The 13,446-nt window shown below is 36.2% G+C and overlaps 1 protein-coding gene across 1 annotated transcript in view; it reads left to right on the forward strand.

Moving 5' to 3' along the window:
* Window positions 1-13,446, forward strand: part of ACADL (acyl-CoA dehydrogenase long chain) — a 60,514-nt gene that overhangs the window by 29,003 nt on the left and 18,065 nt on the right. Inside the window, exons 5-8 of the mRNA XM_017655793.3 lie at window positions 181-247; window positions 4,263-4,427; window positions 5,101-5,202; window positions 6,177-6,290. Of these exons, the coding sequence (XP_017511282.3) occupies window positions 181-247; window positions 4,263-4,427; window positions 5,101-5,202; window positions 6,177-6,290 (448 nt within the window). The remainder of the gene's footprint in view (window positions 1-180; window positions 248-4,262; window positions 4,428-5,100; window positions 5,203-6,176; window positions 6,291-13,446) is intronic.

Consider the following 13,446-nt stretch of genomic DNA (forward strand, 5'->3'; position numbering starts at 1 on the left):
TTAGAATAGAATGTATCAGGCATGATTTTTTCAGTGCATTTGTGTGACCATTCCTAGTATCAGTTAAAGATCAATTTTTATAATAACCAGTTTGAATTATCACATTATATGCATAGTTATATGACATTTTCATAATTCACCTTTTACCAATTAACGAATTTTTCATCCTTTCAATTATAGTGATTTGCAAGGAGTAAGAACAAATGCCAAAAAAGATGGAAGTGACTGGATTCTCAATGGAAGCAAGGTGTGTAAATAATGGCTTCCATAGCCCTTCTCTCCAGAGTTGCGCCAGGACATTATAACAATATCTCAAAGACTACTTATTATTGATTCTATCAGATCTATGGACTCACATGAATTGAATTTACTTAAGTTGTTCTGTTTTAAAGACAGAATTTTGCAACATTTTTACCACATGAGATCTGTTCCTCTTCTATGTGCCATTTTGTATGCCCTCACTGGTATGGCAAATGTTGTTTTAGCTTCCAAACAGCCCTTATCAAACCAGAAAAGGGAACATTAAGGCTCAAATTGCCCAAATTTGGGACAAAAAAAAAGTTAATAGTTAATTAACTTAATGTTGATGATAAATTAGGGATAAGACTTCTCGTAAATGTTGAGTTTCAGAAGCTCTCAGGAAAAGAAGGATATTTTTTATAGAAATTGAGAACACTTTAATCCTTCTGAGAATCACATCAACCCACTGATAGAATCGGAAAGCCCCTCCAATTAAGTTTACAGATGAGCTCGAGTAAATGTATCCTTTAGAATCTAGTATCACCGATGACAGATTTTTGTTTACCTCTGTTTACCTTCATTTCCCTTTGTTTAGTTTTAACTGGTATGTACTCTGTAAAACTTTGTTGTTGACTGAGTGTTAAGGAAAGATGTTCATTTTCTACTCTAAGGAAGTCTTTTTTTTGGAAATATGTTTCAAAGCCTGTTGAAGGACTAACCTTTCTTTTTCTTTAAAAATTTAAAAACATTTTCTGATATGTTTTGAATTTGAAAATCACTAACTTCAATATTGTGACACTTTCAAATTGTTACAAAATTTTCTAAATACTCTCAGTTTCTGTACTTACATTATCCAGGACTGATACTAGTCTGAAGAACACATTTTGAGAGGCACAGTTCTAAAGACCATGATCTAATTTCATAGTTATCATACATAAAACAGTATCTATGATAAGATAACAGATATGTTTGGAAAATGTGCACAACTTCTCATGCTGCTATGCTGCTATGCATTGTGAACCTTTCAAGTTGGATATTGTATGTCTTACATCCTAGGAATTCTCTTTTTATTAGCCTTGTTCGAACGTACTTTAAGAAATATTAGTCTAAATTTATTCATCCTCCTAAGATTGTAATAAATAAGTACTAATTCCAATATATAATGAATTAAGTCTCTCTACCCAGGGGGATTGTTTTGACACACAAGTGGGAACCACCCTCTGTGACTCCAGCTTTCTAAGCAGGCCCCATATGCTCAGTTAGAGTCTTCTGTGGGAACTACCCAGGACAGTACCACTGACTCTGTTTTCAGCAGTCTTTAGGAATAACACAAATTTTAAGGAAGCCAAGGTAAAGGAATAAATGTAGTACATCCATAAGATGACCTAATTTGCACCCATGAAAGTGTCGACACAAAGTTTTTAACAGTATAGGAAACTAATTATGTTAAGTGAAAAGATCATATTAACATTTAAGTGGAGAATGCACACAGAATGTAAATGTAGAATAATTTAAGTACAATAGAAGAAAAGACTGGAAAGGAAATTCATAATGATATCTGTATGTTAGACTCATGGAGAATTTTTTTGCCCTTTTGCTTTTTTAACAATATACTGTCTATACAACATTTACAATGAGCTTGGGTTATAAGCATTCAGTGACCAAAAAGAAATTATATTGGCCCCCAGTAGGAATAATTCCAGATCTATTAAAATTTTGACTGCCGTTATTCGGAAATAAATTGAGAAAGTCTTCTTACAAAAAGAATTCTCTTATAACTTTATTAGAAAAGGGGATCAATCATGGTGGACATATATTTTGTCAGGCTATTGCAGAAATGGTTTCGAATCTATTAACTTTCTTCTGTAATTATGTCTAAGAACTGGGAACTGCATTTGATTGAGAGCAGTGTTAAAATGAACAATTCTTGCCCTTTCCTTTCCATTCCATTGCCTGTTCATTATCTATGTCTGAGACCATGGATTTACAGCATATAGGTTATAATTCCTGGATGCTGTGTGACTCAGAAAAAACCCACCATTTCAGCAATTCAACGGTGATAACTACACAAATGGTCATTATTATCTCAGAAAGGTAGGAAATTGGGAAACCTCAGAGGTTTTTGAGCAAGACAGTATTATAAAGGAGCAGTACTGTAGACAAAATATTTTTGCCATGCTATATAGAAATCTTTTTGAGGAATATGTTTTTCTCATTTATTCAACAAACATTCTTGAAGGCCTCCTATAGGCCAAACACTATTGTGAGCACTGAGAATAGACATATGAAAAGGAAATAGTCCTTACCCTCAGGGAGCTCCTAGTACAGAGAGATGTTGAAGGTCTTTTATTTTTGTCACTTAACAACAAGCCACCATCACCACCTTTATCTCTTGTCATTTGACACTAATATCATTTACCATTATTTATGTGTATCATCACTGTGGATTTAGAGCATAAATCTTATAAAGGGCATTGATGTTAAGTGATGAGAATAACCAACACCATTTTATGCTCCTGCTTTGAAGGGATAGAGATAAAAATAGATCATTTGAATATAGTTAGATAAATGTTAAAATAATGGTAAATTCAAGGTGTTATGGGAGTACTTAACCCAGGCTGGGCAATTTAGGAAAACCCTCTGGAAGAGGTGATGTCTGAACTTAGTCTAAGATGAGTAGGATTTTTTCTAGCAGAACTGAGAAAGGGCCTCCCATGAGAGGAAACAAGATTCCCAAAGACCCATAGTAAGTGAGACCTTGAAATGTGGAGGATAGCAAGGAACTCAGGAGGGCTGACCCGGAGACAGGGTGTGAGGGAAAGTGGGACAAGAGGTATAGCAGGACTGCCAAGCTAGTACCACTTTGTGATGAGTTTTACATGCCTTGCTAAGGGTTTAGAATTTATCCTGAAGCCCACTAGGAAGTTTTCAAAGATTTTTAAATGTGAAAGTGATATAATTTTTAAATAAGATTCACATTTTAGAAAAATCTGTTGACATCATGATAGATAATAAAGCTACAGAGAAATCAGTTGTCAGAACTTACGCAGGAAATGATGAGGGCCTGAAATAAGGTCATAGCAATAGAAGTGAAAGGAAGCAAATAGATATAAAAAGTGTTGAAATGGATTTGAGAGAACTAGATGTCAAATTGAATATGAACAGGATGATAACATGATTTATTGGCACCATTCATTGGGATAGTGAAAAAAGATTGATAGTCAGGATTAGATAGGAGTAGGGGTAGAAGGAATATGTTCTGCCTGATTCATCAGGTGAATGATCCAGAAGCAGGTAGTTATACAGGTCTAGAACCTAAGAAAAAATTTGGCTTAGATAAAGGTTTGGAGTCATCAGCATATAGATGGTAATGACAGCCATGGAAGTGATTGTGGTAACCTGGAAAAGATGCAGAATGATATTTGCTCTGATGTATTTGTTTTCTGAATAAATATCATCTGATAACCTAATATCTCTTACTTACTTTGTTATTTTATCCCTCAATTTAAAAAATTCTGTCCCTTATTATTTTTTCATTTTTTACTTTATCCTTTATGTAGGTCTTCTAAAAAAAAAGTAGGCCATCCATCATGAAAATGAAAACTATGCCTTATCAAAACTGGTCTGAGAGTACAAACACTTTCATTGTATAGAGCCTTTTTGAACAGATTCTTTTTTCTCACCAGCAGCTTCTTTCTAAAATACAGTTTATCATTTTTATAGACAATTTTGTTTTAGTTTGAAAATAGCATAAAATCTGTTACTTATTATTATTTACAATATTAAGAGTGGAAAGAAAATGCATAGGCTTCATTTTGGAGCATTGAGTTATTTTATTCCTGCTCTTTAACAACTTCATGCCTGAATAATCGACAGCGCAAATATTTGGATAGAATACAGAGAGAGGTATAAAGCATGTCTTGTCTTGTTAAGTCTTCTTGAATGTACTTTCTCTCAGTCAGGACTTGCACATGGATCTAAATTATTGTGGGGAGGATCACAATATACTTTGGGTTTTGCAGGTATTCATCACTAATGGGTGGTTAAGTGACGTTGTGATTGTGGTGACAGTCACAAATCGTGAAGCTCGCTCTCGTGCCCATGGAATTAGCCTTTTTCTGGTGGAAAATGGAATGAAAGGATTTATCAAGGGAAGAAAGTTACATAAAATGGGATTAAAAGCCCAAGTAAGTCATAATATAAATCGTATTCAAGTAATAGTTGAATTTACTTAATTATTAGTAAGTTATTAATTATAAGTAATCAAGTTTACTCAATTATGCCTTATGTATAGAACTGCATATAGCCAATTATACCTTTTTATGCTGAATTCCTAAAATATGCTTTTCAGAAATGGTAATGGGAATATGTTCCAGCATTTATGCAGCATTATGTCTCTTTCTGATGGTCAGCAATGGAAGTGAGGATATTTTGAATAACTGCTTCAGAAGTGGCACAATTAACTGCAAGATAATAAGCCCTCTGTCTATGAAATTGAAGAAAATTATGAAATAAGAAGAGAAAATACTTTTCTATTATTTGGTTATTGGTAATTTCTCTCATTACCAAAAACAAAATATGTTTTACTTAATATGTATTAGAAATCCTTAGTTTTCAGTACCCGCAGAACTGGGGCTAGAATGACAGTGTATTACAGTGAAAAGGCTACTGGTTTTAGAAGGAGATGGACCTGGGTTTGAATCCCTGGTTTACCACTTTGTAGTTGTATTAATTAACCACTGCAACTTGGCTTCCAATTTGTTTTGTATTGTTTTTCTAAAATGGAAATAGTAATCATCTCAGAGAGTTATAGGGAGATTTCAGTGAGATAATTCTCTACTTAATTGTATGCTGTCTTAGGATACTGCAGAGTTATTCTTTGAAGATGTGCGGTTGCCAGCTAGTGCCCTACTTGGAGAAGAGAATAAAGGCTTCTATTACCTCATGCAAGAACTTCCACAGGTCAGAAGTATTAAAGATTACATCTTATGATTATATGATTAGATGCTGGACTGGACTATAATAATATAGAACTACATAAAACATACAAAACATGATACAGCCAGTTATTTGACTATAACTTAAAGTCATAAAAAAAATGAATTTTGTAGGCTAGATAAGTAGATGAATGGACTCAGGAATTTCCAACCCAAACATATAAGTGAATAGGGAAAATAGGTGTTTCACTTCTGATTCTTGGAATGATTTAAGTGTCTTAACTACAAGTCAAGAATTCTTAGCTTTTTATAAGGAGAGAGGCATATGGCAGGTTTTTGTGTGTTTCTTTCTTAATAATACCTGGGAATCAAAGAGGAAAATCACTGAATTTAGACTGAAAAGTAAGCCACATAGGGTCAACCCTCATATCTGTGTTTTGTGAGTACGGTTGCTCAGTGATCATTGAATCTCACGTGCCAGCATGAGAGGGTGCATTTGCCTAGTGACTGACACAGCATGAGTTAAACACAGAGCTAGGGACAAGGGCTAGGAAGACTGGCATGGAAAGAGAATACAAAAATCACTAGCCCTAGTAGGCAAAATTTAACCTTATGTGCTTTCAGATATTGATTTCCAGATAGGATGTTGATTCCATATAATAGAATGCATAGTGCTTGGAGATCAATAAATAAAAATCAACAACTTCAGAATTTCTTTTCTCATACATGAGTAAAGAGAAGAGGGGATTAAAAAAATACATATCTATCTATAAATATATATAGTAAAGACAGTCATGAAAATAAAGGATTTATTTTAGAAGGATTTATTTTAGAGAGTGTTATAGATATGTCAAAATATTCTTACATATCTTTATGGGAGCCTTATAAAGTAATCTTTAGAAGTTTTATGAAGATTATTTATGGGATTTATTATTATTGAAATCATGTGAAAATCATTTATAATTAGAATAATAATCAAGACCTAATTTTGGGTTATAGGAAAGACTATTGATTTCTGAGTTGGCAGTTTCAGCCAGTGAATTCATGTTTGAAGAAACCAGGAACTATGTTAAACAAAGAAAAGCTTTTGGGAAAACAGTTGCCAATATACAGGTAAGTTTGTCACAGTTTAGTATTACATGATATTGATTTAACTCATCTGAAATTGGTCTGGGATAAACATAAATAATGGAATAATCTCCATTTAAGTGGTATTAGAAACTATGGAAATGAATGAGATCACTGAGGGAGAGAGAGTAAGGAATAAGGTAAAATAAGAAGAGGTCCTAGGACAGAGTCCTGAGAAAACAAGATTTAAAGATACAATTGGAAAGGAAGAGCCTACAAAGACAATTGAGAATGAACATGTAGAAAGAAGGAAGGAAATCAGGCAAGTATTGTCACAGAAACCTAGAGAGAAGAGAATTTCAAGTAGGAGGGAGTGGGGCCAAATGCTGCTTCCTGGGAAGAGAAAATGAAGGTCAAAGAGTGCCCTTGGCCATGATGATGCAGAGGTCATGTCAGAGGAGCTATTAATAGACTTGTGTGGCAGTGGTGCCAGATCAGAGTGAGTAGAGAGCAAATGGAAATGAGACAGTAAATACTGAAGGCATGCAACTCTTTCCTGGGTTTGGCTGTGAATGGTAGCTGACAGAAAAGATGGTAACTGGGGGGCAAGAAGAGATGAGTGGGGGTGGAGTGGGGGGAAATAATGTGGGGGTCAAGTGAGATATTTGGCGGTTATTAATATTGTTATTATTACTTTTAGGATGGGAATGCTGGAGCATATTTTAACACCTAGAGAAAGGATTTAGTAAAGAGAGAAAGACTGTTGATATGTAGAAGATAATCAACTGCAAATGATCTTTGATTAAGTGTGAGAGGTGGGTGCCAAAGCACATGAAAGATGGGCCTTCCAAGCCCTATGGCAGAGGTGCTTCCTCTGTTGTAGCTGGAAGAAAAGAGGAAGGGATGGGTATAGGTTCAGTCAGATACTGTGCTATGTTGGTAGAAAATTGTAAAAGCTCTTTTCTGAAGACTTCGTTTCCTTAAATAACAATGAGGAAAGTCATTTCTTGAAAAGAGGGGAGTGAAGGGGGTATGGAGACATCTGAGGAGAGTGATGATGGATTGAAATATGCTTTCAGCGTGAGAGAATGAACCAACTAGAGAAACATAACCTGCTAATAGTGTGAGGGTCCAATTTAGTGATCATAAATTTATAGTAGTACCTTCTGCTTTTTTGTGTATCAGCATTATTAAATGGGTTTAGCTGCCAGGTTCAAGCACAGAGACAGTGGATGATTTCATTTAATTAAGGTTGGGTTTTACCTGGAATTTAAGGTATTGTAGAAGAACTCAGCATATGGTGGCCACAATTGCTAACCATGCCAATCAAATTTTAGACACTAGTTTCGTAAATGAAGGAACAGTGTATAAACAATGCAGTCATCAAATTAGTGAAACATTTTACCAGCGGAAAACCTAAAGTTGGAAATCTACTTCCAAAGTTTTAAGTAGAATGACTTGGCTGAAAGGTTTTTTGAAGAAAAAGGAAGAGATGGACAGGAGGGGGAAAAAGATGGCAGCATGAGAAGTGAGGCAGAAACCTCCTCCCAAAACCACATATAACATAAAAATACACCAATTACAACTAACCCTGAAAGAGTAGACCCGAAGACTGCAACAGACTGCCTACATCTGGGGAAAAGAGAAGACCTCACAAAAAAGGGTAAAGTAGCAAAGCCATGATCCGGCGGGACCCAAGCCCTCTCTCCACTCCAGCTCACAGACAGGAGGAAGAGAGATGGAGCTGGGAGGGAGTAGAATCTCAGGACTGCTAAACACCCACCCTTAGAGATGCTCTGGGAACATGAACCCACATTACATGGTGCTTTGGAGATTAGATGGGTTGGAAAGCAAAGACAGGCAGAATACTTGGAGAGACTGAGGTTCTAGCTGCTTGTAGAGAATAGGTACCCACAACCGGCTGCTCCAGGACAAAATAAGGCGGGCACTTTGAAAGACTTCCCAACAATGAGAGGGGTCTTAAAGGGGGAAGGATTACATAGAGCTTGCTGCTCAGGAGAAAGGACAGGTGGACTAAATTGTCCTAGCACACTCATCCCAACAGGTTGAGAACTTTCAGGAGCTTCAGGTGATCCATTCCCCTGGCTGACAATGCAGCTCCAAGGCCCTCCACTGTGATACACAGCCTGCCAATCCTTCCTCCTGGCTGGCACCTGTCTGCACACCTGCTGCCCCTACCATTGTACCAGGCCAGCCGGAGGGCAGTGCCACCTGTGGCAACTATAACAATGTAGCATAGAGGCTTCTCCCTGCATGCTCAGCTCACTTGCCCTGACAGTGGAGACAGGCACTGCAGCCAGGAAGCAGGAAAGAACTTTTTACTCCAGGCAGGTACCGGTGCTGCATGCCTGCAACCCCACCATTGCCCCAGGGGTTGGGCATCTTTACATTGTGTTTGAAATAGCATATTAAGCAAGTTAAGTTAGTCTGTTAGATAGTAAAGAAACTACCCTTGAACCTTTGGTAACTATGAATCAAAAGCCTGAAATGGCAATAAGTACATATCTATTGATAATCACCCTAAGTGTAAATGGACTGACTGCACCAATCAAAAGACACAGAGTTACAGAATGGATAAAAAAGCAAGACCCATCTTTATGTTGCCTACAAGAGACTCACCTCAAACCCAAAGACACACACAGACTAAAAGTGAAGGAATGGAAAAAGATATTTCATGCAAACAATAGGGAGAAAAAAGCAGGAGTTGCAGTACTTGTATCAGACAAAATAGACTTCAAAACAGAGAAAGTAACAAGAGACAAAAAAGGACATTACATAATGATAAAAGTGTCAATCCAACCAGAGGATATAACCATTATAAATATCTATGCTCCCAACACAGGATCATCTACATATGTGAAAAAAATACTAACAGAATTAAAGGGGGAAACTGAATGCAATGCATTCATTTTAGGAGACTTAAATACACCACTCACTCCAAAGGACAGATCAACCAGACAGAAAATAAATAAGGAGGCAGAGGCACTGAACAACACAGAACACCCAGCCCAACAGACATCTACAGAACAGTCCACCCAAAAGCAGCAGAGTGCACATTCTTTTCAAGTGCTCATGAAACATTTTCCAGAAGAGATCACATACTTGGCCACAAAAAGAGCCTCAGTAAGTTAAGAAGGATTGAAATTGTGCCAACCAGCTTCTCAGACCACAAAGGTATGAAACTAGAAATAAATTTTGCAAAGAAAACAAAAAAGCCCACAAACTCATGGATACTTAACAACTTGCTCCTAAATAATCAATGGATCAATGACCAAATAAAAACAGAGATCAAGCAATATATGAAGATAAATGAAAACAACAACTCAACATCCCCAAACCTGTGGGATGCAGTAAAGGCCATTCTGAGAGGAAAGTATGTTGCAATACAGGCTTACCTCAAGAAAGAACAATCCCAAATGAACAGTCTAAACTCACAATTAATGAAACTAGAAAAAGAAGAACAAATGAGGCCCAAAGTCAGCAGAAGGAGGGGCATAATAAAGATCAGAGGAGAAATAAATAAAATTGAGAAGAATAAAACAATACAAAGAATCAATGAAATCAGGAGCTGGTTCTTTGAGAAAAATAAAATATGTAAATTCATAGCCAGACTTATCAAGAAAAAAGAGTGTATACACATAAGCAGAATCCGAAACAAGGATGGAAAAATCACTATGGACACCACAGAAATACAAAGAATTATTAGAGAATACTATGAAAAATTATATGCTAACAAATTGGATAACCTAGAAGAAATGGACAACTTTCTAGAAAAATACAACCTTCCAAGACTGACCTAGGAAGAAATAGAAAATCTGAACAAACCAATTACCAGCAATGAAATTGAATTGGTAATAAAAAAATCTACTTAAGAGCAAATCCCCTGGACTAGATGGCTTCACCACTGAATTTTATCCAACATATAGAGAAGATCTAATAACCATCCTCTTAACGTTTTCCAAAAAGTAGAAAAGGAGGGAATACTTCCAAACTCACCCTATGAGGCCAGCATCACTCTAATACTAAAACCAGGCAAAAATACCACAAAAAAAATATTACAGACCAATCAATATCCCAGATGAAAATAGAAGCAAAAGTGCTCAACAAAATATTAGCAAACCAAATTCAAAAGTATATCAAAAAGATCATCATGATCAAGTGGGATTTATTCTAGGGATGCAAGGTTGGTACAATATTTGAAAATCTATCAACATCATATAGCACATCGACAGAAAGGACAAAAATCACATGATCATCTCCATAAATTCTGAAAAAGCATTTGACAAAATTCAATATTCTCAAAAAACTTTCAACAAAATGGGTGTAGAGGGCAAGTACCTCAACATAATAAAGGTCATATACGACAAACCCACAGACAACATCATACTTAACAGTGAAAAGCTGAAAGCTGTTCCTCTAAAGTCAGGAACAAAACAAAGATGCCCACTCTCCCCACTTTTATTCAACATAGTACTGGAGTTCCTAGCCATGGCAATCAGACTACATAAACAAACAAAAAGATATCCAGATTGTTAAGGAAGAAGTTAAACTGTCACTGTTTTCAGATGACATGATATTATTCATTAAAAACCTTAAGGACTCCCCCCCACAAAACTACTAGAACTAATAACTGAATTCAGCAAAGTTGCAGGTACAAAATTAATACACAGAAATCAATTGTATTCCTATAGACTAACAGTGAACTAGCAGAAAGATGAATCAGGAAAACAATTCCATTTACAATTACATCAAAAAGAATAAAATACCTAGGTATAAACCTAACCAAGGAAGTGAAAGAACTATACCCTGAAAACTACAAGATAGTTATGAGAGAAATCAAAGAAGACACCAATAAGTGGAAGTACATCCTGTGCTCATGGACAGGAAGAATTAATATTGTCATAACGGCCATCCTTCCTAAAGCAATCTACAGATTCAATGCAATTCCTATCAAAACATCAATGTCATTCTCCAACGAACTAGAATAAATGTTCTAAAATTCATATGGAACCACAAAAGACTGAACAGCCAAAGCAATCCCGAGAAGGAAGAATAAAGCTGGGAGATTATGCTCCCCAACTTCAAGCTCTACTACAAAACCACAGTAATCAAAACAATTTGGTACTGACACAAGAATAGACCCATAGATCAATGGAACAGAATCAAAAGCCGAGATATAAACCCACATATATGTGGCCAATTAACACACGATAAAGGAGCCATGGATACACAATGGGGAAATGACAGCCTCTTCAACAACTGGTGTTGGCAAAACTGGATAGCTATATGTAAGAGAATGAAACTGGATTACTGACTGACTCCATACACAAAAGTACAAAAGTAATCACAAAATGAATCAAAGACCTGAATGTAAGTCATGAAACCATAAAACTCTTAGAAGAAAACATAAGCAAAAAAAAATCTCTTGAATATAAACATGAGCAACTTTTTCCTGAACACATTGCCTGAAGCAAGGGAAACAAAAGCAAAAATGAAAAAGTGGGACTACATCAAACTAAAAAGCTTCTTTCTGTATAGCAGAGGACACACTATCAGCAGAACAAAAAGCATCCTACAATATGGGAGAATATATTTGTAAACAACATATCCAATAAAGGATTAACATCCAAAATATGTAGAGCTCACATGCCTCAACACCTAAAAAGCAAATAACCCAATTAAAAAATGGGTGGAGGATCTGAACAGACACTTCTCCAAGGAAGAATTTCAGATGGCCAACAGGCACATGAAATGATGCTTCACATTGCTAATTATCAGGGAAATGCAAATTAAACCACAATGAGGTATCACCTTACACCAGTTAGGATGGTTAACATCCAAAGGACGTGGAACAGCACATGCTGGTGAGGATGTGTAGGAAGGGGAACCCTCCTACACTGTTGGTAGGAATGTAAATTAGTTCAGCCATTGTAGAAAGCAATATGGAGTTTCCTCAAAAAACTAGAAATAGAAATACCATTTGACCCAGGAATTCCACTCCTAGGAATTTACCTTAAGAATGCAGAAGCCCAGTTACAAAAAGACATATGCACTCCTATGTTTATCGCAGCACTATTTACAATAGCCAAGAAATGGAAGCAATGTAAGTGTCCATCAGTAGATGAATGGATAAAGAAGATGTGATACATATAAACAATGGAATATTATTCAGCCATAAGAAGAAAACAAATCCTACCATTTGCAACAGCATGGATGGAGCTAGAGGGTATTATGCTCAGTGAAATAAGCCAGGTGGAGAAAGACAAGTACCAAATGATTTCCCTCATATGTGTATTATACCAATGAAGCAAAACTGAAGGAACAAAACAGCAAGCGACTCACAGACTCCAAGAAGGGACTAGCAGTTACCAAAGGGAAGGGGTGGGGGAGGGTGTGTGGGAAGGGAGTGGGAAGGGGATTAAGGGGCATTATGATTAGTACACATAATGTAGGTGGGTCACGGGGAAGGCAATATAGCACAGAGAAGACAAATAGTGCACTGATGCACAATGACTGCAATGGGTTGTGGGGGATGGTGGAGATTTGATAATATGGGTGAATATTATAACCACGATGTTGCTCATGTGAAACCTTCACAAGATTGTATATCAATGATACCTTAATAAAAAATAATAAAGAAAAGAGAAAGGAAGAGATGAAACCCTGGTAGCTTTTCAGGCCAGCATTACAGAAATTAAGGTCAGGTGTGGTTTAAATCTTACTACAGTTACTTGAATCTGAGGTCTAGGCAAGTCGAATTCGCCCTCTCAGAAATGTTTTTTTATTTGTAAGACGTGAATAATATCCATAGCTACCTCAGACAGTTACTGTGATGATTAGATGAGATAATATATACAAAGTGCTTAGCATATTGCCTGGCAAAGTAAACGCTCGTTAAAATTAGCTGTTGTTATTATTTTTCCCTTGTGTAATCTCTTCCTCTATTTCGTTCCTATAAAGGGAGTCTTTTGTCAACCTCCTGCTCCTGCTCTGGACCTATTCCATGTTGTTTTGGGAACTATTTGCTACCTGTATGTTCTGTATGTTCATCAAGTTATCTTTTTCCATTCTGAAAAAAACTTACATCCTGACTTTCTTATTGATATAATAGATTTAAAATTATTGTCCTAAATGTATAAAAATGAGACACACACTTAATCGAGAAAATATTTTTAAAAAC

The sequence above is a fragment of the Manis javanica genome, chromosome 12, assembly GCF_040802235.1.
Source record: "Manis javanica isolate MJ-LG chromosome 12, MJ_LKY, whole genome shotgun sequence".
NCBI lineage: Eukaryota > Metazoa > Chordata > Mammalia > Pholidota > Manidae > Manis > Manis javanica.